The sequence below is a fragment of the Camelina sativa genome, chromosome 20 (genome assembly GCF_030686135.1).
Source record: "Camelina sativa cultivar CO46 ecotype springtype chromosome 20, ASM3068613v1".
NCBI lineage: Eukaryota > Viridiplantae > Streptophyta > Magnoliopsida > Brassicales > Brassicaceae > Camelina > Camelina sativa.
Window position 1 is genome coordinate 10,124,108 of NC_141899.1, and position 27,125 is coordinate 10,151,232.

Consider the following 27,125-nt stretch of genomic DNA (forward strand, 5'->3'; position numbering starts at 1 on the left):
TCATACGACCATACGTTTTTTTTTTGGGGGTTTATATCATTGTAGAGGGATTAATAAATGATTCACGAGGGACATTGCATGACTCATGCTTGAGGATTCAAGTCAACCACGGATGCAAAACTCTAGAAAAAAATAATTGAATCACGGGCTTAGAAGAAGATGGTTTCTTTGTTTTTTTTTAGAAAAATAAACTTTCCTTTAGACATTTTGTTATCTTGAAAAGAATACCACAACTTTAGTAATGAAGGTTTTCTCTAAATATTTTCATCACACTCCTACTTTTGAAAATAAGCTTTTTAGAAAGGTTAAGTTTAGAAAAGCTTCTTAAGCCAACTTCTAAAAAGTAGTATAAAAAGATAACAAAACTATATAGTTCGCTAACTTTTAGAATACTATATAGAAATTATAAAGACGTCAAGACGTGACGTTTGTAAAAAAAAATACGTTTTGATGGTTGAACCTAAGTAATTCTATAAAATGTAATAGATACTAAAAAGCCATAAGAAACAAACAAAACATGTGAATCAGCACAAAGGTGGAGATCCAAGTCAGATTGCGTCCAACCCTCGACGGCACGACCTCAACCTTTCTAGTTTCTGTAGTAAAAAGAGACTTTAAGCTGGCTACGTGGATCGTGTAAGACACTAAAGATAAGTATGCACTATTACGTAGTACACAAACGTTTGCGAAGTGCACGGAGCCTATAGGTCAAAAAGAATGAGAAGGAATAGGAATAAAAAGGAACAATCAGGAAAAGAAAAAATGATAAAACAGGAATGAGTAAGGAAATCTGTTCTTTAATTATCAAATTAGGAACAATTTTCTTCTATGATTCCTAAAAAAAAAAAGGAACAAGTAGGAATAATGTGGGGTCCATATATTATAATTTAGAAAATAAATTACTTCTAAATAGTAACAAAAATAAGGAATAATAAAGAACAACACATTTACTTCCATTAATTTCCTAGAAACTGGTCACCAATTCGACCCGTTTTTATAAGTAAGTCCATGATATAGTGTAGTGTATAAATCTCCCATATGATGAGGTTCTGTGTAGGATTTAGATTTATCAGAAACACTTTACTCCGATCATATTTGCCCCGTGGTCCTAATTATGTTTCGCCTTTGTTGTACGACAGTCATATCATATCGAACAGACCAACCCATGGCAAACGTTTCCTCCGTGCCCTCGGCAAGGCAAAAAGTTTAGTTTATATCTCACAAGAACCAGGATTGTCTGATAAGCTAAGATGCATTGGGTCTAGTTGAAGAAATTCATCTGCTCAAACTTTACCTATAGGTCTCTAGTAGTATATAACTAGCAGATTGTAGCTGTGGTGAGTTTGTTAGTTAGCAGTTAGTGAGGGCTGAAGTTTATAAGACTTGTCTTTGGTTCTGGTGAATTGGAACAAGACAGCGGTTCCATAGGTTTGTTCTTATCATATTCACAACTAGGTGCGGTCCCGTGCGTTGCACGGTTTGTTGTTTGTTGTTTTTTAACATTTTTGTTTTTATAAATTGAATTGTTTTGTCTCATTTTCTTTTTGTTTATTTTATTTGATAATGAACATTCTCTTTTTTATTATTATTACTATTTTTATGTTTTTTTTTTGTATTTTGGAATTCATATTTTTTTATTACCTTTTGTTTTAAATATATTTGCTTACCTTTTTTAAAATGATCAAAGAAGTCAAAACCAGGCTCGTAGTTTGAAATAATTTTATTATTCATGATTGTTTTTTTAGATTGGGATTCAGAACTGGATGTATTGCTTATGTTGTCAAGAGTTTAGATATTACTACTTTTTATGGAAATCTTTGGTAATTTAGTTTGGAAATAGGATTATGGTAGGCTTTAGTTAAGCAATAGATGCTATTAGAGAAAAATAATAATTTTAAAATCTAGGCTAGTTATATATACACGAGTTATTTATAATATGGGCTCATTAAGTGGTAATATGTGGATTTTAAAATATGGACAAAGGACCTGTAAGTTTTAATAGGTTAATTTTGAGAATGTTTGTTTTAGGGACATTAGAGATGGATCTTAAAAAAAAAAAAGTAAGATACATATAATATAGTATCTAAAATTAAAATCTAGAATTAAGCTTTAAAATAATATTTAAATTTTTTTTTAACACATACAACAATAACCAACCAACCAACCAACAAATAATGTATAATATCTAAGATAAAGTGAAAGAGAATCATATATATAAAAGTAGAGTTTCAGTCTCTCCTTATTGGTCCACTTGGCAATGCAATTTTAACAAAAAAAAAATTATATTAAAACACAAATTTAAAAATAATTAATTTTCACATTTAACTCACATAATATAAAACTGAAATCTTTATAGCTTCTCCCTATAAATTATGCATTAACTTTATTTCTCCACTAAGTTGAATTAATCAATTGTATTAAAACAAAACAATAAATTAGAATTGTAACTTTCATTTTTCTAAATGTAATTTTTCATCATTTCTCTTCCTATAAATACTCATTATCTTATTCTTTTAGTCTATCACTCTTTCATTCTCTCATTTTCTTCCACTACTCTCAAATCTTTTTTTTTGTTTTGTTTTGTTTTGTTTTGTATTTTTTTTGTTATTGTTGTTGTATGGGTTATAAAAAATCAAATCAAATATCATTGTAAAAGCTTATTTTTAGAGTTTGTATGATATGTATATCTTATATATTTATTTAATCTTTTAAAATGTTTATCTCCATTTTCTATTTTATATTAACATCTTATAAGTCATTATTTTCATACTTCCTTACAATATTCACCACACAATAAGATCATAAAGTTGAAATGATCCATATGTAATTATCTATCATGTCTCTGGTTATCTCACATATTCATGTATCATTTTTAATTATTTATAAAGATCAATATAATTATCCATTTATCCATTTATAAAGACTATTTTGTTTTGTGATCCAATTGATAAATCTGCAGAGATCAATATAATATATTTTTTTTTATGATTTGAGGTTTTTGAAAACAAAAAGAACATAATTAAACAATTGGTTTTTTGTGTCTTTAATCAAAATAAAAAATGATCCAAAAAACAAAACATATTCAACTAGAACTTAAATATAAAAATAAAATATAATTTTAAAAATATCATTTCACTAAATTCTCTAAAGATGAAACCATTAGTATGAAATCTAGCACTATAAATTAAATTGATGAGTGAAAACCAAAAAAATATAAGTTATCCTTGGGATTTTAAAAATTATTGAGATTGAAGAATTCATATAACTTTATAAGAAAACTAATTTAGTTTGTCACTTAAAAAGTAATATTTTTTATTTTGAAATATTATGTGTAAGTGTTGAGTTTATATCAACAAACAACCAAATCATGTGAATTTTGATTCAGCCACTTGGTATTCCTTTTATTTTAGGTTATAAAAAATTAAAATATTTATTTATAATTAAAGACATGTAACTCCATTTAACTCAAATGTTACTCCTATCCAATAATTGTACATTAATTCATTCCTCCTACTAACTTATTATCTTTCAAGAGAAATTATTTTTGGTTAAATTTTAATATTTTTATTTATTTTGGTTGGCTAAACTTATATTCATATTTTGGTTGGCTAAATTAATATATTTCTCATGTAAAATTATTGTTTATAATATATTTCTCATTTCAAAGTTTAAAGCAATATATCATATATATAAAAATAAGGTTTTGGTCTCTCCTTATTGGTTGATATTCATTTAATGTTTTCTAATTTTTTTTTATTTGCTTTCTAATTGCTTTAAACAATATTTAAGATCCAATAAACACAATACATTTAACTCACACATTAAAATAAAATTATAACTGAAAATAAAATAAATTATGCATTAATCATATTCTACCACTCAATTTTATTCAAACACAATAAATTACTATTGTAACTCCATAGTTCTAAATGTAACTTCCATCATTTCTTATCATATAAATAAGCATTCTCTCAATCTATCATTCTCTCATATTGACATTCTTTTACTATCTCATTTTCACATTCTCTCATTCTCTTCTACAATAACTCAAATCGTTTTTCGTTTTTTTTTTGTTATTTTTGATTTCTTATTTTTGTTGTATGGGTTGTAAAAAAAATGAAATATCATTGTAAATTGTTAATGCTAAATTTTAATTTTAGAGACTACATGATATATATTTTACATTGTTCTTATTTTAAAAGATTTATCTCCTTTATCTAATTTGGATTATTATCTTATAAGTAATCATTCTCTCTTCCTCTCCCACCAATATCAAATGTTGTTATATCTCATATCTTATTATATAAACTTGGGTTTTGAAAGTTTAACAAGATTTTGACACGTGTCAAGTTATTAATCTGAGATTTTGACATGTGTAAAAGTTAATATTTAATAAAAAGAATTTGATTACAACAAAAATAATTAATATTTTTTTAAAAATATTAATAATATAAAAATATAATTATCAAAAATTACAGAATTTATAAAAAATACAATTTTTTTTAATAATTATAAAGAGATTTTATTTATCTTATTATATAAAGCTTGATGTCAAAATTACTAATTAACAAGATTGTGACATGTGTCAATTGTATTATTCAGATGTTGACACGTGTCAATTCTAAATTTATTAAAAAAAATAAAATAAAAATGTAAAAATTCAAAACTTACCATAAAAAGATTTTATATCAAAGTAAAATAGAGAAAAAAACCTAATAAATAGAAATTCGAAATTATAATCGTCTCATATTTTTTTCACCAATCAAATAATTTATTCAAAAAGACTGCTATTGTATGAGTATGTAAGATTAACATATGTGTTTTTGTAACTATAAAAATATTAAAGTAAAGAGATATATAATAGGTTATTTAATGTGTTCATAAATAAAATTTGTTGGTTGTAGTAAAGATAAAGAGTATATTTTACAAGTAAAATATTTTTGTGCGTACAAATACATTTTTAGTGGTAATGTAGATAGTATATTTGTAAATGGATATACATTAGTGTATTATAGCAAAAAAGGTTGATGTCAAAATTACTTAATCGTCTCATATTTTTTCACCAATCAAATAATTTATTCAAAAAGACTGTTATTGTATAAGTATATAAGATTAACATATGTGTTTTTGTAACTATAAAAATATTAAAGTAAAGAAATATATAATAGGTTATTTAATGTGTTCATAAATAAAATTTGTTGGTTGTAGTAAAGACTAAAGAGTATATTTTACAAGTAAAATATTTTTGTGTGTACAAATACATTTTTAGTGGTAATGTAAATAGTATATTTGTAAATAGATATACATTAGTGTGTTATAGCAAAAAAAAAATACAACTATTTTCTATAACTAAAAGTTTATCTCTTTACTTTTATACATTGTTTTTACTTACGAAAAAAATTAAATATATATTCTTTGTTAAATTTCATTTTATTTTAATAATTTTGAACTCATCTACAACTATTTTCTTTAACTAACTGAAGTTAGTTATATTAAAAATAAACCCCTTCCCTCCGGCTTGGACAACTAACTGAAGAATTTCCTTTTAATTTATTGTTTGGTTGAAAAAAAAGTAAACACATGCAAGATACTCCGCCTTTGTATTTGCTGCACACGGGATCTAGGAGATGAAGAATAGTAGGAAGGACTCCAGCGAGTTAAACTCATCAAGCAGGTTGGAGAAAGACGGGCAATCTTGGACTGCACCATATAGTGAGTAACTCAGCACAATCAGTCTCAAAATGTTGACAAGTGATTCCTACAACACGTATCTGCACCATGGCCCACAACAAATCTTCTAACTCCAAATGCAGGGGGAGAGACTTTGTCTTAGACACGAGGTGAAAAACATGGACATGCAAAGATGGAGATAGAGCTAACAAGACCACCGTAAAAGAAAGCACCTCTTCCCAGGCTAACTTATTGCCCAAAGCCTTAGCAATTATATCATTTGCCTCAATCTCTAAACCTTGAAAAACTTTTTTGTTTATGGCTTTCTAGATTGCCCATAAAATCCATGGTAATTGAAGAAATTGATCAGGATCACCCTTTTGAGAGGCACCTTTCCAGAAAAAAAAATCCAAATTCGATTACACCGACTCATATGTAAAATCCTCTGACGAGACCAGAGTTGGAGATAAATCCCAAACTTCACACAAGCGAGGACATTCAAAGAAAACATGATTAATAGTCTCAACCGCAGAGTCACACCTTTTAAACCAAATGTCACATTGGATACCTCGGTGTATCTATTTACTTTTATAGATAGATTACTAAAATATTTACTTTATATTATTTTAAATTTAATTTTATTTTTAGAAATCTAAACCCGCACATCGGGCGGGTCATTCATCTCCATTATCTAATTTGGATTACCATCTTATAGTAAACATTCTCTCCTCCTCTCCTACCAATATCAAATGTTGTTATATCTCATATGTGTTGTAACTTGTAAGAGTTTGATTCTCTCCTCCTCTCCATTATCTAATTTGGATTACCATCTTATAGTAAACATTCTCTCCTCCTCTCCTACCAATATCAAATGTTGTTATATCTCATATGTGTTGTAACTTGTAAGAGTTTGATTCTATATTTTAATGTAGAAAGTATTATATATATTTAACATTGTATTCAATTTTTATTTTATTTATATAAAAAAAATATTTCTTTTATATTTCTTGTCTTTCTAATCAATTCATAGTTATATTCTCTCAAGAAAGTGCCAACTACACCACAACCCACGCGTTGTGTGGGAAAGCACCTAGTGAGAGAATGAAAATTGAGTATTTATAGGATGGGAAGTAATGAGAGCTACAGTTTAGAAACAATAAAGTATGAGAGTTAATTCTAATTTATTGTGTGTTGAATAAAATTGAATAGAGAAATAAATTTAATGCAAATTTATTCTATTTCAGTTTTAATATTAAAGTGTGAGTTAAATGTATATGATTAAATATGTTTTATTTATGTTTTGATTGAAATTTATTTTATTTTATTTTAGATTTATATTAAAGTGTGAGTTAAATTTATACTATTAAAACTGTTTTATGTGTGGTTTAATTGGAAATAATTTTATCAATTTTATATTTAAGTGTGAGTTAAATTTATATGATTGAATGTATTTTATTTGTGGTTTCATTAGAAATAGTTTTTTAGTTTCATATGACAAAATGTGTTTTTTTATGGTTTAAATGGAAATATTTTTTTATTTTATTTCAGTTGTAATATTAAAGTGTGAGTTGAATGTATATGATTAGATGTGTTTTATTTATCGTTTTGATCAAACCTTTTTAGCTTTATATTAAAAGGTTAGTTAAATTTAAATGATTGAATGTGTTTTATTTGTGGTTTAATTGGAAATGATTTTTCAGTTTTATATTAAATTGTGAGTTAATGTATAAGATAAAATGTGTTTTACTTATGGTTTAATTGATTTTTTTTAGTTTTCTATTAAAATTTAATTTTAAAGTGTATGATTAAATGTCTCATTTTGGATTAATTGAAGATATATTTTTTTTAGTTTTACATTTAGAGTGTGAGTTATATTTATTTGATTAAATATGTTTTATTGGTAGTTTAGTTAAATTTTTGGTGAATAAGTTTTTTGGACAGGTGTCAGTTTTACAATAGCTACATGTCAAGTTGTGGAAGAAAGTTTTAAGAAGTATCATACTTTATTATATAAGAAATTTTAATTTTAAAGTATATGATTAAATGTCTTATTTGTGGATTAATTGAAATTATATATTTTTAGTTTTATATTGGAAGTGAGAGTTATATGTATTTGATTAAATATGTTTTATTGGTAGTTTAGTTAAAATTTTGGTGAATAATTTTTTTTGGACATGTGTGAGTTTTACATTAGTCATATGTTAAGCTGTGGAAGAATGAAGATGTTGAGATTCTCTTTGACTCTGCTGATTCAAAATCTCGCACAATTGAACATACAAGGGGAAAAGGGTGGGGAAGAGAGAGACGATGAACAGAAAAAGTCGGAATTCAAAGATTCCGTCGGTTTTTTTTGAGAAGTCGACAAAATTCTGTGGCCCATTAATGATTTACAGTCCATTATCAATTGGCTTAACAATAAGATAAAACATTATATTAAAAAAAAATAGAAAATCCAGAAGTGCCACGTGGCAAATAGATAGAGCTTCTTAGAGGGTGTAACCTTACTTTATTATATTAGATGTGTTGTGATATTAACAATGTTTGATTCCTCCTTGTTTAGAGCTTGATTATATAACAAGATACCGGCCGATATGGTCGTAAACGCAATCTTGTTATGGTGGATGGAGAAAGAGAAGTTAGTGGCCTTTCATTTTTAATTAAATTTGTTAAATTTTCTCCTAACTTCTCTGTCAAATCTTAACTAATTAACAAAATAATTAACAAATCTCCCATTAACTATTATCATTCACTTTACCCCTTCCCAACTAAGGATAAGTAAGTTAGTAAAAAAGACACCCCAAAATGTCAAAAAGTCCACCATCAAATATAATTGCGTTTTCTGCAAACGTTTTTGATAAAGTGGGTTTTTAGGTAAATCACCCTTTTATTCAATAAAATTTATCACATAAATTCCAGAGAAATATAAGGAAAGAACGAAATGCTGACAGATTTTAAAAGGAGGCAGAGATGATACCTTTAACCTGAAAACAGCATCCACGGCCATTTCTGCAAAATGTACCCTGTCATGGGAAAGAATTTTGGACCATAACGTAGTCATCGCAATCTTCAACAAGTCTGACCTAAACTTTTCTGCATTAACACAAAGCACAATAATGTAATAATAGTATGATTTTCCAAGTTAACAGGAAGGAACTGCTTCAATACAACATCAAAACCATCACACAAACAAGAGAATGTGATACTTATACCAACAATAACAAAGTCTAACCATCTCTATAGTGATTACCTGCATTGTCCTTATTATCAATTACTCTTTTAAGTATTAAGTAAAGCATTGCGAGCAGTGCCGTGCTCACACTTATAAGGCCTAGGGCAATTTTTTATTTTTAAATACTTTTGTATATTTATTAGTAAATGATTTTAATATAAAATAAAATAAATTGTTAATAACAAAACCAATAATTCGAAAATAAAAATTAAAATCATTTTTTTAACTCACAATGTTCTATAGTAATTATCCACATGTACTACTTTTAATTATTCTTTGTTTAAATACTTTTTTTTTTACTTATGTTGTTATATATTAGTAAGGAGTTTATTTTCAAGATAAGAAAATCTCGATAAAACTTAAAAGTATTTTTAAAACTATACAATTTCTAATGAAAAGTTTCCATTATTAAACACATATTATATTAAGTTAAGTAAATATAAGCTTACTTTTTATATAAAATGTGGCCTATAATTTTAGTATTTTTTTGGTGGCTTGGGGCATTTGCCCTTTTTGCCTAAGGGTAAACATGACTCTGATTGCGAGCACATTCCGAAGCCATTTTGTAACCTAAAGAATCCAGAAAATAAAAAAGATTAGACATCATTGTCATAATCAAACATGGAGAATTGGAGATGATACAACATTGGCATATTTACACTTAAAAGAGCGAGAAGCCAACCTTCTAGGACCGTCATAGAGCAAATTTTTCGAAGCAAGAAGCTTTTCAGCTTCCCTCAGATGCTTGCCGGCCAAGACAAGAGCAGAAGTAATCTTGGAGACATCTGAATCATCCTTGACTTCTTCCTTGGCATCTGAATCCAAGAGTAGTTTTGTGACATGCTGCACATATAGAAGTGCGTCATGCCACAAAAATATTATTTTGGAGAAAGAAGAACAAGAGCTTTATCATATAGTTTATTTGCTTCATCAAGGACATTGTCACATTGTGATCGGGATCTAGCAGCCATGCACATTCGGTAGTGGAAATACACTTCTTCTAGTTGCTTATGACGAGAATCTGAGTTTAATAATATCATAAATTAATATTTATGTAATTTATATATATATATATGATATAATAATGTACGCTTTTAAATTATGAATCTTCTCCTAAAACTCATATCTATAAAACAATTGTTATGTTATATTTTCAAACTATGATAATATAAAATACTCTATAACAAGTCATTAAAATAGCTAACTTTTTAATTTTAAAAAGTCTTCAATTTTTAGATATGCATTATTTATATTTTTAGTTTTATAGGCTATAAAAATACGGAATTGATATTATTATTCAAATCCCATTGTGATCCACTTTTGACTTTCATGCAGATTTTGTTGTGGTATACTTTTTTAGTCGATCACAAAGAGTTTTGTACTCAGCTGAGTTACAAAAAGTGCTAATAGTGTACTAAAAGTGCGTTGAAAATATTCATTTAATTCAAAGCTATTTACATATATTGTTACCAAATAAAATAATTCTAATTTTAAAAATATATGTTAGGATTAATGTTATTTACAATTTTAGAAATTGTTAACTAATTTTAGAATAGACATATTTTGTTTGAATGCTTTGTCTGAAGTTTAAGATGCCACATAATATAACTAAACGACGTCGTTTCAATTATTTTTAAAAAAACACAAAAACCTGAGAAAAAGATAGATAATTATATTAGTATTGTTAATATGATATATGATATAAAAATGTATCTAATAAATGAAATGAAATATATTTAATATGCAAATTAATATATTTAAGATATAATGACAAAAAAATCTAGTCTAAGATAAAATAAAATAAATATACAAACAAAATTTTATTAAAAGTATTAAATTAACCTAAAAATATAGATATATTATAGTATTGATGAAAAGACTCTTTTGATTTTTTATCAATGGACACACTCCTACTTATGAAATTAAGCTTTTAGAAAGGTTAATTTTAAAAAAGCTTCTTAAGACAACTTCTAGAACGCTAGATTATAAAGACGTAAAGACGTTACGTTTTAAAAAGAAAATACGTTAGCCTATAGGTCAAAGTGTCGATATGATATGATTAACAATTGAAAAAATCTCGTATAAACGTACCAATAGGAATGTCAATTGGGCTGTCCATGTCCAAATGGGCATGTCCAATTGGACACATACAGGTTCATCATAAACTCATAAATTCAACACATATCAAGTCATTGACATAAGTTTATACTAACTATTAAGTTCATACAAAACTCATAAATTCATCATAGAACTCATAATTGAAACAAAATTTACTAAAGTTGATCATAAAAATCATAATTGAAGAAAAAAAATTTCCCCCAAATTTAGAATCCATAATTTTTAAGGCTTATTGGACAACCATGTCCAGATGAGTTTGGACCATTTATTAACGGGCTAAATTGGTTTCGAGTCCATTTGACCGCTTCAAATTTGGTCATGATCATAACCGGTCCAATTTAATTTGGACATGGGCAGCCCATGGTCTCTAAGACCAATTGACATCCCTACCAATTAGGCTATAACTCTCATTTTTCTTATCAGTTGTGAGTTTGGTATGTGTGCTCGTTCTCGACACAAGCAAATTTAATAGGTAGAAGTACTCATCTTGAAAAGCTAGCTTGTTAGGAGAGGATGGTCACTCTTACTGATTTGAATACATGCTTTTACCGCTAGACTACTAGCAACTTTAGATGTTTGAACAGTTGAACGCATGAGACTATATCCAACTACTAATCTGCAGGCAAACATTATCCATTCCTTTGCCTGCAGACTCGTATAGGAGATGGATCTCTTACTCTTCTCCCACAAAAGCATCAAAACAAAATAACAACACAACACCATCTTTTGCGCATCACTAAAAACATTGTAACACAGAGAACAGAAACTGATTTTGTATTGATGGATAAAGAAGATGAGGGGAGACAGGGTTTACAAAATGTAATACTATATAGAGGTCAGAAACCAGGAAAAGTGTTCATACTTTTACTAGAAACCTCTGTAAAATGTAAAAAAAATGCTAAGATATTCAGATCCCGAACTCAATTGCTACACACCTGAAACGGGTGCAAAACAAATGGAAACCTCTCTTCATACAACAGAAGCTATCTTCCCCTGATTCAATGGCGTCAACTCTTCATCTTCCTCCCCTTTCTCACTATCCTTCTTGTTGTCCTTCTCGGTGTCCACCGGTTTATCCAAAGCCACAGACTGCTGATAACCAACACCTCCACAGATAGTAAAAAGGAGACAAACCAAACCAACAGGAGTAGCATGCTTATCCCAAATCAAAACATTGATCACAACAGTCAAGAACTTGTTTACAACACCAGTCACTGTAAACGCAGTAGCAGAGATAGCATTCCTAGCAGCAAATCCAAAGTAGCTGATAAGGAAACCAAACACACAGGACAACGCCACAGCTGAAAACGCAACAGGCTCAAACAAATTGCCACCATTCTCATTCACAGCGGCGAAAACCTCGGTGTGTTCGCCAGTGAGAAACCAAAAGATCGGAGCTATCATCAACGACAAGAGATTATTATACAGAACGTATCCCCAAATGTTCAATCCTAGATGCGACACCATATGCTTAATATAAACCATTTCAGTAGTGATGGTAACGAGATAAGCCAAAGCCCAAGAATAAGCCGTAAGAGTAAAAGCCGAGTCAGTTGCAACATACCCAACAGCACCAGCGAGGATGACGATTAGAGCCAAGAACGTAAGCCTCGAAGGCAAAGGCTGGCTACGAAAGATAGTATCAGCGATCACGACCAAGAGAGGGGTGAGGGATCGGAAGACGATGAAGGTATCGACATTAGCGTGACGGAGGAGGTTGGTGTTGGTGAAGATTGCGAGGTAGAAGACGATAGCTGCGGGGAGAAACTTCTTAGCAGTCTCCCAGGTGAAAGGATCGTGATGGAGAAACCCTAATTTGCCGAGAAGCCAGACGGCGACGGTGCAGGTTAAGTACTGGAGAGCGGTGAGAAGACCAGGGTAGTTGAAGTAGGTGATTGCGAATTTGTTGATGACGGCGAGGAGGCTGGAGCAGAGTGCGTAGCCGATGACGAGGCTGGTGGTTGTGTATTGTTTGCTTGAATCGAATCGAGAGGAAGACATTGTTGTTGTTTTTTTTTAGGGATTCCAGATCGGAGAAGAGGAAGAAGAGAGGATTTGGGATCTGGATCGGAGTATTGAGAGAGACTAATTGGATTTGGAGGAAGAGGAAGGCGAAGACTTCATAATATTCATAATTCACTCAGTGTCGTACGGGGATGGCAAAAAGAAATTTGCTGTAATCTTTTGTTTTTGAGTCACTTTGAGTTAAATTGTGGTGTTAATTTTGGTCAAATGACCATTAATGGAAGTAATTGATTTGGATTTTTGTTAATTGTGTAAGAGGAATTTGGAGTTTTTAGACATAAACCAGTCAATGCACTTATTAGGCAAATAATTGAGATTCTCTTTCTTTCTTACAACTACTCTTAATATCTTTTTTTCTTATATTTTTTGTTTGATTATATTTCTTTCTTTATAAAACTAAATCATCTCATGATAATATACTATATGATATATATATGTATTATATGTTGAATTTTGAAAAAGATACAATATTTTATAGAAAAATGATTGGTTTTTTTTTTTGTCGAATATGAAAATGTTATATGATTCTGATTACAAGAAACTATAGGAACTTAAGTATTGTTTAAGTAAGGAGTTACATTTTGCTAAAGCTTTATGTTACAAGTTTTAATAATTACTGACCAAAATTTCAAACGTTATATTTTTTTTGGCGTTTTTCTAATTTAGATTAACGGTATGTGTTGAAACATTTAGTCGAAACCATTACCTAACAAAATAAACATGATTTTCATCACAAGATTTGTTGTTGTTATTGTTGAAACTTCAAAGCTCAAACCATTGACTACAAAAGAAAAGTTACTTTTCCAATCTTTGATCTAATAATAAAAAGATTCATATTTAGAAATGTTTATGCTACAAAATTTTAATCACAAAATTTGTTGTTATTGCTGAAACTTCAAAGTTCAAACCATTGACTAGAAAAGAAAGTTACTTTTCTAATCTTTGATCTAATAATAAAAAGGTTCATATTTAGAAATGTTTATGCTACATATTAGTTAATAAATCTAAACAGACCAAATAAAAGAACGTGTTCAATTAAAGTATAAATAGAATGTGTTTATTTTGTAATTTTAATTGGAAACATCATATATACTACTATATTAATTGGGAAGTACAAATATGAAACTAATCTTAAAATGTGTTAAAAATTACATTCAATTGCCATTAAAAAAACTTAATTAAAATTAATTAATTAAAAACAAAAATTGGGGATACATCAAATAAAATAAATTGTAGAAAAGTAAAAAAAAATCTATTAGAATCCAAACTAATTCGTACTTAAAAAAAATTAACAGCTAAAATTTTAAAAATATAATCGAATAAAATCTATAACAGTTCAGTTTAACGGTTTAGATTTTAAAAATTAATAAATAATAGATATAGTATCTTATCATTTTCTTCTTTATTTTTCCCTATTTTTATTTTATTTGTTTGAATTACTCAGTTTCAAAAACGGAGATAGAGGAAGAAAAATAAATAATAGACTTTAGTCATTACATGCAAATGTTTTATTGACAGGTTTTCAATAAACATTTTTAAAATACAAAAAATTATAATATAAGCAAACCGAGTTTTTAATCACAAACCATTATAAATAACAAAATAAATTATTACAAATTTTCATCAAAAAAAGTTTAGTCCACGGTTTTCCGCGGGTTAGTACCTAGTATATGATTATTTTATTTGTTTTGAAAGGTTTTTTTTTTATAGAACATTATACCATAAAATTATATGTTGAATATGACTTATGAAAATAACATCTATTTTTTTTTGTCAACCATTGGGCCACAACAGGCCGGCCCATTAGCCTAATCTCTACATTCGTAGGGAGCGAGACTCGATCTCTGGTGTGATGGTGCCTTGTGCATTAAGGACTTACCTTTGACCACTGCACTAACATCTATTTTATAAGATCTATTATAGTACATCCAGATTTTTACCTCGCGAGTTAAGTTGTGATAAAAAAAATATTAATTTTTGTTTGTTAATTCTATTTGATTTGTTTAAAATTATATATTGTATTTTGATTGTTAATTCTATTACTTAACCCATATTATATCGCATATTAATTTTAGAACTAAATATACAACATATATTTGTCAAAATCATCTTAACCGAGAAAGCCTACCAAACAATATTATTCCAAATTTTAGTTTAATTTCTCTAAATTCAATCTGTGATCTTTAGGAAAAAATCATATTTTTTAGAATTCTTTCATATTATTGATCGTTGCTACAATAAATCAATTCTTTATAATTTTTAATTTCAGTTAAAGTATAATATCTCAAACATTTTTAAATGAATTTTTTAAAGAAAAAAAAAAAGGAGATTCCGTCAGAAGAAACCTGCAAGTTCCAACTAGCGCCGATATGAAGTTCAGCCACCAAAAGACTCTACATGAACTAGCAGGTTTTGGAATAAATAAAAGAAAATTTTCTATTGTCGATTAATTTCCTTTCTTTTTTATTTAAATATAAATCGTGTGTATTTTATTTTTATTTAGGTGAAAATAGCTTGCTTGAGGAGGGTTGCAGAATCTGATCGAAGAAATCAATCTCTCTATCTCTAGTCTCTCCTTTCTTCCTCCTTCGATCTCTCTTTCGATAATTTGTTGCAATCACTTAAACAAAATGGCTGCCGTAGGAGTGGATACGAGGCGTCCTGAGTTAGCGATGGAAGAAACCTGCAACGTCAAGGGAGCCGCCGCAAAACAAGGTGAAGGACTTAAGCAGTACTATCTTCAGCACATCCATGAGCTTCAGCGCCAGCTCCGTCAGAAAACTAACAACCTCAATCGCCTTGAAGCTCAGAGGAATGAGCTTAATTCTCGAGGTTTACTTTTTTTCTTCCTTCCTTCTGTAACCCTAATTCTCCTCAGATTTCGGGTGCTTTCAAATTTCTAAATTGTTTAGGGTTTCCGATCTGGAAGTGGTTGGGTATTGATAAAGCCTTGATTTTTAGTAGCACATAGATATACCCTAATTCAGAATTCTTAAATCTGTTTTGATCCTTTAGCAAAGTATGTGGCTATTAACTGCCAAAAGAGTTGTTTCATGCGAATGTTTCTGTGGAGCATTCTTTCTCCACTCGCTTAACTGAGTATTGACTCGTTGGTTTCGTACTAGTCTTTATAGTTTGTAGTTTAGTTCTAAATCTCAAACCTCTTTTAACACTATTATTCTTTCTAAACTGAACAGTAAGAATGCTCAGAGAAGAGTTGCAGCTGCTTCAAGAACCTGGGTCCTATGTGGGCGAAGTAGTTAAAGTGATGGGTAAAAACAAGGTCTTGGTTAAGGTATAAACTTTTGTTATATAGTATTGTGTCTATGACTTAATTAGCTTTATGCTGTTTCTGTTCTTGTGAACAATAATTCGTGAACTCCCATTTTTCCAGGTTCATCCAGAGGGGAAGTATGTTGTTGATATTGACAAAAGTATAGACATAACGAAAATCACCCCATCAACCAGAGTTGCTCTCCGTAATGATAGCTATGTTCTCCACCTAGTTCTACCAAGTAAAGTAGATCCTCTGGTTAACCTTATGAAAGTTGAGAAGGTTCCAGACTCCACTTATGACATGATTGGTGGTCTTGACCAGCAAATTAAGGAAATTAAGGAGGTAAGTGAAAGAAAAAAACGAAACTAGTAGTCACTGGTTTATTTCTAAGCGTGTCTGTTACTTTATGCTTCTAAGTTTTAATATAATATCTATATTGGTTTATCAGGTCATTGAGCTGCCAATCAAGCATCCTGAATTGTTTGAGTCTCTTGGAATTGCGCAGCCAAAGGTACACACAAATTTCAAAGCTTCTTCTCTTTATTGTGACGATGTTTTAAGTGGATTAGGAATATGATTCTATACCTCTTTTTCTAGGGTGTGTTGTTATATGGTCCACCTGGAACTGGAAAGACACTTTTGGCTCGGGCTGTTGCACATCACACCGACTGTACTTTCATCAGAGTTTCTGGTTCCGAGCTGGTCCAGAAATACATAGGAGAAGGTTCAAGAATGGTCAGAGAACTTTTTGTAATGGCAAGGTTTGTATATGCTAGTCCCTATTTGAAATTTCAGCATGGTAATAGTGGTTGGTTGGAAAATATAGAACAGTTGATAAGATACATCGCCTAACATGTCCACAATTAGTAGCTGAATTGGACATGTGATGTTAAATATAAATTATATAATAAGGAAAGTGTTCTTTGTTGCCACTATTAATATGGTTCTGTCGTGTATACGATCTCTGTGATGAATATCTTCATATAAAGTGTTCTTTGTCATAGTGCCCAGCATTTAGGCTGCAGTAATCTCCTGTGAGGAGCAAACTACAGATAGATGAGATTATTGTGTTGAAAATACTTGTTCCAGTTGACTTACCTTCCTACTTCCGCTGGTTTATGGTTTTCAGGGAGCATGCACCATCAATCATCTTCATGGATGAAATTGATAGTATTGGGTCTGCTCGTATGGAATCTGGAAGTGGAAATGGTGACAGTGAAGTGCAAAGAACTATGCTTGAGCTTCTCAATCAACTTGACGGATTCGAAGCATCAAACAAAATCAAGGTACGTGTTAAGTTTGAAAGGGAAAAAACATGAATCTGAAGGATGAGTCTGTCTTATCGTAGTCTGAATTTGCAGACAAACTTGTTGATTATCTAAATTGACTGTTGCAGGTTTTGATGGCGACAAATCGTATTGATATTCTGGACCAAGCTCTTCTCAGGCCTGGAAGGATTGATAGAAAAATTGAATTCCCTAATCCTAATGGAGAGGTAATGCATGACATTTTATCATTTGCTGCCTACAGAACTCTTGTTTGGGAATGATGTAATTTGAAAGGCTAATGGTGGTAGTCCTACCGATATAGGTTTTACATATTCTGGGATAGGATGCTTGACGAACATGTTTGGCTAATGTATGTTTATAAACTGTGTTGCAGTCACGTTTTGATATCTTGAAGATCCACTCGAGGAAAATGAATTTGATGCGTGGAATCGATCTGAAAAAGATTGCAGAGAAGATGAATGGAGCTTCAGGTGCTGAGCTGAAGGTAAAGTGTTTTCTATTCCTCTGCTTCTCTCTTGCATCTCTCTACAATTTGCATCTCTCTCTAATGTTTTTTGGTTATTATGATCAGGCTGTTTGCACAGAGGCGGGTATGTTTGCACTACGGGAGAGGAGAGTCCATGTGACACAGGAAGACTTTGAGATGGCTGTAGCGAAGGTGATGAAGAAAGACACAGAGAAGAACATGTCTCTGCGTAAGCTCTGGAAGTAGGAATCTCTTTGTTGTGTGTACTCAAAAAGTCAAGGGAAAGCCACAGTTTCATTTCAGACCAGTGAAATTAGGGTTTTATTTTACTTGACAGTCTGTTGTTGGTTCTGTAACTTTTTTTTCGATAACTCGTTAAACGTTTGAAAACAAAGTTTCTACTATCTAAACACTAGTTTATATCTCAATGGTCTTTAAGCATAAACATTCACATTTTAGAGTGTTTTTTTTTTTCCTCCAAATCTGTCATATTCGATTAGTGAGAAGAGCCTATAAAAAACTTGTTAGACTTCCTGCCTGATTTGATGAAAGGCTTGCCCAACGCATACTAGCCAAGTGAAAAATGCATACAACTTGCTATTCCTGGTTAATTCGGTTCGGTTTAGTTCGGTTACCGGTAAAACAGTGTTGGTATAAATATGCTTCGGTTCGGTTGATCAGATTTAATACCCGGTTAAGCTCGGTTCGTTTCGTTGTTTCGATTGTGGTATTTTGCCGACCCCAAAATTTTTCTTTTCTTACCCAGAAAGCCAGAAAAAAAAATATTCAATTGAAAGAGGAAAAAAAAAAAGATGTCTTGTTGGATAATCCAAGTTTCTTTTTCTATATAGTAGGGTTTATTTGTTAACGATCTCGTCCCCCCTCTGTGATCTATCTTTTTGAATCTGATAAGCTTATATAATCGAGAGAGAGAGAGAGAGAGATCTGTTCGATAATTTGCTTCAATCACCGAGGAGATGGCCACCGTAGGAGTGGAGGCGAGGCGTCCTGAGATGGCGATGGAGGAAACCTGCAACGTCAAGGGAGCGGCGGCGGCGAAACAAGGCGAAGGGCTTAAGCAATACTATTTTCAGCACATCCATGAGAACCAGCGTCAGCTCCGCCAAAAGACGATTAACCTTAATCGCGTCGAAGCTCAGAGGAATGAACTCAATTCTAGAGGTCTCCTTCTTTAATCCTAATTTCTTCCGTGAATTTCGTATGGGTTCCTTTGTTAAATTGTTAGATTGGGTTTAGCAAACTCGGATTATGTATTACTAAATTTTTGTGGTGATCCTTTGGATTGAGGGTTTCCGATCTGGAAGTGATTGGATCTGAAACTTCATGGCTGTTAGTATTGTTTACATTGGTGGTTCGGCTATGGCCTTTTTTTGAAATCCTAGTTCTTTAGTGTTCATATTGTCTTCATGATTGAAGCTTTTCTTATTCGTCTTTATAGTATGCAGTTAATTCTAACTTTCAATCCTCGTTGTCGTTTTAAATTGAACAGTACGAATGCTAAGAGAAGAGTTGCAACTGCTTCAAGAACCTGGGTCTTATGTGGGTGAAGTGGTAAAAGTGATGGGAAAAAACAAGGTCTTGGTTAAGGTATGAATATTTATATCCTATTATTTTCGGCTTAGATTGATTTTGAGTTGTTTGCAATCGTATGAACATAGATATAATAATACATAAAACTCCCATGTTTCAGGTTCATCCAGAGGGGAAGTATGTTGTCGATGTTGACAAAAGTATAGACATAACGAAACTCACTCCATCGACGAGAGTTGCTCTACGTAATGATAGCTATGTTCTCCACCTGGTTCTGCCTAGTAAAGTAGATCCGCTGGTTAACCTTATGAAAGTTGAGAAGGTTCCAGACTCCACATATGACATGATTGGTGGTCTTGACCAGCAAATCAAGGAAATAAAAGAGGTATGCCTAGTGAAAGAAAAAACGAAAAAATAGTCAATGGTTTATTGGCTATCCCCTATCTTATTTTCTGCCTTTAAGTTTTATATAATATCTATATCTTTACTGGTTTATCAGGTCATTGAGCTCCCAATCAAACATCCTGAACTGTTTGAGTCTCTTGGAATTGCGCAGCCAAAGGTACACATGAATTTCAAACCGTCTTCTCTTTATTTTGATGATGCTAAGTGGATTAGAAAAAACCTCTAAAGGACACTCTTACACAGCCGCCTCTAATGATTGCATTTCTCTCTCTTTCTAGGGTGTCTTGTTATACGGTCCACCTGGAACTGGGAAGACACTATTGGCTCGGGCTGTGGCACATCACACAGACTGTACTTTCATCAGAGTTTCTGGTTCTGAGCTGGTCCAGAAATACATTGGAGAAGGTTCTAGAATGGTCAGAGAACTTTTTGTGATGGCAAGGTTTGTATATGTTTGTCCCTATTTGATGTTTCAACTATGGTAATTGTGGTTGGTTGGAAAAAATGGAACTGTTGACAAGAAAAATCTTTTACATGTCTGTGCTTTGTAGCTATAGTGGACATGTGCTGTTAAATAAACTGAGTAAAGTGTTTTCTGTTCCTACTATGGATATGGTAACAACATGTAGACGATCTCAATGATGATTATCTTTATAGGGATTTCTCTCAGGATGCCTAGCATTTAGTCCACCGTATAAGTCTTTGTAATGAGAAAAGTACACACAGATGAGATGATTGTGTTGAAAAAATAATTTTTTTCCAGCTGGCTTACCTTCCTAGTACCGCTGGCTTATGTTTTCCAGGGAGCATGCACCATCAATCATCTTCATGGATGAAATCGATAGTATCGGGTCTGCTCGTATGGAATCTGGAAGTGGAAATGGTGACAGTGAGGTCCAAAGGACTATGCTTGAGCTTCTCAATCAACTTGACGGATTCGAAGCATCAAACAAAATCAAGGTACGCGTTAAGTTGTGAAGGAACAAATTGTCATGAAGCTGAAAAGGACAAGTGTGTTTATTCTCTTAATTGACTGTTGCAGGTTTTGATGGCGACAAATCGTATTGATATTCTGGACCAAGCTCTTCTCAGGCCTGGAAGGATTGATAGGAAAATTGAATTCCCTAATCCTAATGGAGAGGTAATGCATGTGATTCATAGAAATACTTTGCTTTATCTCCAATACTCATTGTACCCAAAATGAGGCAGGCGGTTTTGGCTAATGTATATGTTTGTTGCAGTCACGTTTTGATATCTTGAAGATCCACTCGAGGAAAATGAATTTGATGCGTGGTATTGATCTAAAAAAGATTGCAGAGAAGATGAATGGTGCTTCAGGGGCTGAGCTGAAGGTAAAGTGTTTCTATTCCCCTGCTACTCTTTTGCTCTCTCCACGTTTTGCGTCTTATCTAATGATTATGATTACTGCGGTCAGGCTGTGTGCACGGAGGCGGGCATGTTTGCCCTGCGGGAGAGGAGAGTACACGTTACACAGGAAGACTTTGAGATGGCGGTGGCGAAGGTAATGAAGAAAGACACAGAGAAGAACATGTCTCTGCGTAAGCTGTGGAAGTAGGAATTAATCTCGTTGTTGTATGTATACTCTCAACTCAAAGAGAGAGAGAGAGAGAGAGAGAGAGAGAGAGGAGAGCCACAGAGATTCATATCAGACGTGTGTGATAAAAGAGTTTTTCCTTTACTGTCTGTGGTTCTTTCTGAAACCTTCCTTTTCGGTTGGCTCTTTAAGCTTTCGAGAACAAAGTTATATTATCCTCCCCTACTTTAACACTAGTTTGTAATAGTTAATAACATTATTGTCTTTCAACAAAGCAGTTTGTTTTTCATTAAGACGAGCACACATAAATTTTAAGAAGAAAAAGTTTCTGCAACTCAGTGATATGAGATTAGAAGAGAAACCCACAAAAAATTTGATTCAGTGCTTGATCATCATCATCATCTCCGTTCATTAAACAAAATATTTTTGGGTATCTGACAATAAATTTTCAAATTCTAACACATCTCCAAAAACTATCCGTTATGAACATACTGTACACAAAAACCTTTATTGGTGACAACAAATGCGATAAAGAAATAAATTGATAATCAATGCTAGTATTTATTTTGTCAAAATCGACGTGTCCAGTAACAATAAATTTAAATTTCGAATTTTGGTAAGCTTTACTAAAAAAAAAAAAAAAGGAAAAAATAAAAAGAAAAAGGAAAAATCAATGCCGATGAATGAGAGAGTACGCGTGGACCTAAAGCTAGAATAGATCGGACGGTGGAGAAAGCTGCGTTAATAAACAAAAAAGAAGGAATCCAACGGTCAATAGTGTAGCGTCAACTCAAAGCCAAACCCTCCCCCAAATGCTAATTTTTGGTCTTTTAAAACCCCCACAATCCCTCTCCTTCCTTCAATCTCCCTCTCGCCGCATCATAGAAAGCTTTCTTCTTCTTTCACATATCGCCTTGTTAAGTTCTCTTTATCCTCCTTCGATTCCGCAAACATGGTAACGATCCGCTTCACTATTCTCGCTTTTTATAGGATCAGATTACGTTTATAGAGTTTTCTATGTCTCAGATCTCACGAGATTGCGTTGATGTTGTTCTAAATTGTTTGTGAATATCTTTGTTCAGGCTCTACCAAACCAGCAGACCGTAGATTACCCTAGCTTCAAGCTCGTCATTGTTGGTGATGGTGGCACAGGTAATCCCTCGCCCTACTTATTGATCGACTAGTCCGTTGGTTTGTTTTTGATAATATCTATGGTTCTAAGTAGATCCTTCGAATCGTTTCTGTTTACAGTGGCTCAATTGATGCTTAAGTATTGGTATATTTTGTTTGATTGTTTTGGCTAAACTCCTGATTGCTTTTTGTTGGTTTGTGCAGGGAAGACTACTTTTGTCAAGAGACATCTTACTGGAGAGTTCGAGAAGAAGTATGAACGTAAGTATACCACAAGATTGTTTTGTGTATTTGCAAAATTTTCTATTCTTGCACGTTGTGATGTTGATCTCTGATCGATCTCATTTGTTGCAGCTACCATTGGTGTGGAGGTTCATCCTTTGGATTTCTTCACAAACTGTGGCAAGATCCGTTTCTACTGCTGGGACACTGCTGGTCAAGAGAAATTTGGTGGCCTTAGGGATGGTTACTAGTAAGTTTACTTTCTCTATTCCCAAGATCTGCTTTGTATGTTGTTCAAGCTATCAACAGTTATTGGCAAAGTTAATATGTGAAAGTGGCAAAGTGCTTAGTGTTGTTAATATTTAGTATGAGTAGTTATGGTGTGAACTTGCTAGCTATTTCTGCTACCTGGATAATATGAATAAGACTTGAATGATAATGGTTGATTTGATGATTCCATTTGAATATGTAACTAATCTTTAATTTTCCTGCAGCATCCATGGTCAATGCGCCATCATAATGTTTGATGTCACAGCAAGGCTCACATACAAGAACGTTCCGACATGGCACCGTGATCTATGCAGGGTGTGTGAAAACATCCCGATTGTTCTGTGCGGAAACAAAGTCGATGTGAAGAACAGGCAAGTGAAGGCAAAGCAGGTGACATTCCACCGGAAGAAGAATCTGCAGTACTATGAGATATCTGCAAAGAGCAACTACAACTTCGAGAAGCCTTTCTTGTACCTTGCTAGAAAGCTCGCTGGGGACCAGAACCTTCACTTTGTGGAGACACCAGCTCTTGCGCCACCAGAGGTTCACATTGACATTGCTGATCAGCAGAAGAACGAGGCTGAGCTCTTACAGGCTGCAGCTCAGCCACTCCCTGATGATGATGATGATGTCTTTGAGTAAATCCTTCTAGATCGTCTGCTGCTATGGGAAGCTCTTGCTTTTTTTTTTCGTTTTGGTGTTCTCTATGTTGTTCTGATGTTACATATAAAATCTATCGGTCTTGTAACAAAAAAATTAGGGCAATATTTTTGGATTGTTCCATTGGTATCGAAAGCTAAGTTGTTTCTTCCCAGAAATATTGTTTTGATTGGAAAACTTGAATCTTCCAGTTTAATTAATACTTTGCCAGTGGATATAGATGCCAGTATTTAGCTACTAGAGTCATATAATAAACCTGTGAAAACTTAGCTGCAAGTAGATCTTGTTGGGAGGATATTTTGGACATGTGTATAAAACCTCTAAAGACCTGACCATCACAACAACATTGAGGATGATAAGTTCTTTGACTTCATAGCTCAAAGAAAAGTCTATATTCTATATTACTTTCCCTAAATTTTATTATATAAAGTTTGGTTTTGAAAGTTAGCCATTAACAAGATTTTGACATGTGTCATGTCAATGACATGTGTAAAAAAGTAATTATAAGTAGATTACATATATATATATATATATATATATATATATTACAAATATTCAAAATTATAATATTATTTACTTATTTTTAATTGTAAGTTATTAATGCTACAAAAAATGGAAAAAACGATTAACAAAAATATACAATTAATTATTAATTCTAAATTTTGTAAATACTCACTTCTATATAAATATAGATCGTCTCATATTTAAATAATTTATTCAAAAACACTTCTTTCAACTTTGTTTAATTGGGAAATTTTCTTTAATGGGAAGGTAAATTTTTCTTATTTTTTTAAACCAAAATTTTCTCCTACTTTCTCTTTTTCAGTTGGGAATAGGTACGATTAATATGTTGATCCGAAAAAACATTAATATATTAATCTTACCTATTATAAAATTTATTGTAGTATTATTAGATTGTTTTATTTAATTTATCTTTGAATTATTTGGGATTTATATATTACCGTGCTTATAATTTTCTATTGTTTCTTTAATTATGTCAAATTAATTTTCTTCTAATTTATCAACCTTGATTGGTTGGTCATAAACTCTTTTTTTGTTTTGCAAACATAATTGTTACCATTATTCATTCAATCCCAAAGAAAGATAACGAGTATAAGCTCATCAACCTAATGGATGGATAAAATAGGCTAATCAAACACAAACATAGATAGATAGGTTGGAAAAACATAAATTATTGTTGATAGATCCTTAGGAGCTCAAAGACTATGACACCCTGGTTTACGGAAATGTTTAAAAGAATTGATTTGGCCACATATGTCACTAAAATGCACTTATTTTTTCAGTCAAGGGGTCCTGAGAGAACTTAATGATGTGTGACCTTCCTGGAAGTGATTGTCAGAACTGTGCGAGTGAGGACAAAACGCAGAAAAATATCATATGTTGATTTGTAGGGTCGGTAAACAAGTTTTTAAAGCCTCCTAGACGTAACAAACCGGCCATCGAATATGGATGTGTCCACGGGTTATGAATAGATGTAGAGCCCACTTCGGAAGGTGGACCCATGGACTGAGAGTGGACATGGGCTCACTAATCAAGGTGGTGGTTGAGGCGTTACAGAGACAGAGGCTACATCATGGTGTGTCAAAGGCCCTTCCACGAATACATTGGAAAATTTAACATTAGTTACTATCAAAAGATTTTGTGACGTTAGAAAAGTTTTTACTTTCATTGGTTGTCGGAGGCTCGGAACAAGCCATTTTGAGATAGCAAAAAGACGTGAACATGTTCTTTCCAAACAGGAGGAGGACAGAGCCGAGGTTCTTTCTATGGTGGGGAAGGTTGGACATAGGTTATCTCTTCAAGGGAGGAAGATGGAGGAGGTTTGACGCAATGTTATCTACTAAGGGAAGAAGGTGGAGTCAAGGTTCTCTCCATGGTGGAGGAGGTTGGACGTAAGGTTCTCTCCATAAGGGATGAGGGCGGACCTGAGGTTTTCTCCATGGTGGTCATACATTATTGTGATGATACATCATTGATTAGTATATTCTTTAATATATTTTTTATTCAAAATGTTTTTTGAGCCAACAATTTTAGTAATTAAAAAACTATGCAGAAGTGAAAGTAAAATAGTTGGCTTAATGTGTTCATATAAACATTTTATAGGTGGTGATAAATAATTTATCTGTAACATAGAATATATTTAGGTGTAAAAAATATATATTTTTAATAGTAACATACATAAAAGATTTTTAAATCGATAGAAATCAGTGTATTATAACAAAAATAAAATTTATAAATAACGTATAACAAATTTTAATATATTTTTGTTAAATTTAATTTAATTTCTAAAACTTTAAACCCGCACATTGGACGGGTCCTCATCTAGTAAAAGATAAAAAAAAAGGTTATTCTAGATGAATATATTTTTTCCCTGGAAGAAAAAGATAAATAAATAAATCTTTATTGGGTATGTTAATACATCAAATATTATAAAGAATTACATTTGTAAATTTACATATTAATAATATATATTTTGACGGACCAACCACTAAAAAATTGCATTCGTAAAAATACGTATTTGTAAAAAATACAAACTTACAATATAAATTTAGACGAATCAACACATAAAAGAATGTATTCGTAAAAATAACACTTATAATGCATATTTTGAAGGAACAACCCGTAAGATTGTATTCGCGAAAATATCAATAATAACCTGTTTAACTTTATGATTGTGAGTTTCGCAAACCGACTCGTATAGACAAAAAAAATTATCACATATATATATATATATATATTTATTTATTTTCTAGAAAATATGTTGTTAAGAAATACCACTATGTATGTTATGTCTTGTTTCAAACTCCCTCGAGGTTTAACGACCAAGTTGACAAGTACAATTTCAAATTTCTGGTGGAGCTCTAATGGGAAAGATCGGGAACTTCACTGGGTGGTTTGGGATAAAATGTGTAGAGATAAATCTGAGGGAGGATTGGGATTTCAGGATTTGGATACTTTCAATGATGCTTTGTTGGCTAAACAGTATTGGCGTTTAATACAATTTCCGAACTCTTTGTTTGCTCAAGTGTTTAGAGGTCGATACTTCAGAAACAAACATCCATTGATGGCAAAGAAAACTTATTCTCCCTCATTTGGGTGGAGAAGCATTTTTTCTACTAACAGTTTAGTGGAAAAAGGTGCTTGATGGACGGTTGGATCGGGGTTTAACATTTCGGTTTGGCGTGATCCCTGGATTCCTGATCAACATCCTGGACCTGCAAATGGTAGGGGACGAC

General features: G+C 31.9%; 4 protein-coding genes across 4 annotated transcripts; 3 read left to right on the forward strand and 1 right to left on the reverse strand.

Annotated features, from left to right (window-relative positions):
- Window positions 1-11,772: 11,772 nt before the first annotated feature.
- On the reverse strand, window positions 11,773-13,285 carry LOC104770374 (GDP-fucose transporter 1). Its single transcript, XM_010494786.3, has one exon. It carries the CDS (start codon window positions 13,016-13,018, stop codon window positions 11,987-11,989), a length of 1,032 nt encoding a protein of 343 aa, XP_010493088.2. The 5' UTR covers window positions 13,019-13,285; the 3' UTR covers window positions 11,773-11,986.
- A 2,038-nt stretch (window positions 13,286-15,323) lies between these two features.
- On the forward strand, window positions 15,324-18,527 carry LOC104770375 (26S proteasome regulatory subunit 8 homolog A). Its single transcript, XM_010494788.2, has 10 exons — window positions 15,324-15,451; window positions 15,546-15,874; window positions 16,240-16,337; window positions 16,437-16,661; window positions 16,768-16,830; window positions 16,917-17,080; window positions 17,449-17,605; window positions 17,716-17,814; window positions 17,982-18,092; window positions 18,180-18,527. The coding sequence occupies exons 2-10, from the start codon at window positions 15,673-15,675 to the stop codon at window positions 18,318-18,320; spliced, it is 1,260 nt and encodes a 419-aa protein (XP_010493090.1). The 5' UTR covers window positions 15,324-15,451; window positions 15,546-15,672; the 3' UTR covers window positions 18,321-18,527.
- A 259-nt stretch (window positions 18,528-18,786) lies between these two features.
- LOC104770376 (26S proteasome regulatory subunit 8 homolog A) lies at window positions 18,787-21,874 on the forward strand. Its single transcript, XM_010494789.3, has 9 exons — window positions 18,787-19,256; window positions 19,585-19,682; window positions 19,786-20,010; window positions 20,125-20,187; window positions 20,309-20,472; window positions 20,834-20,990; window positions 21,073-21,171; window positions 21,272-21,382; window positions 21,466-21,874. Exons 1-9 carry the CDS (start codon window positions 19,052-19,054, stop codon window positions 21,604-21,606), a joined length of 1,263 nt encoding a protein of 420 aa, XP_010493091.1. The 5' UTR covers window positions 18,787-19,051; the 3' UTR covers window positions 21,607-21,874.
- A 422-nt stretch (window positions 21,875-22,296) lies between these two features.
- LOC104770377 (GTP-binding nuclear protein Ran-1) lies at window positions 22,297-24,026 on the forward strand. Its single transcript, XM_010494790.2, has 5 exons — window positions 22,297-22,540; window positions 22,668-22,737; window positions 22,921-22,977; window positions 23,071-23,188; window positions 23,433-24,026. The coding sequence occupies exons 1-5, from the start codon at window positions 22,538-22,540 to the stop codon at window positions 23,848-23,850; spliced, it is 666 nt and encodes a 221-aa protein (XP_010493092.1). The 5' UTR covers window positions 22,297-22,537; the 3' UTR covers window positions 23,851-24,026.
- The last annotated feature ends 3,099 nt before the right edge of the window (window positions 24,027-27,125 follow it).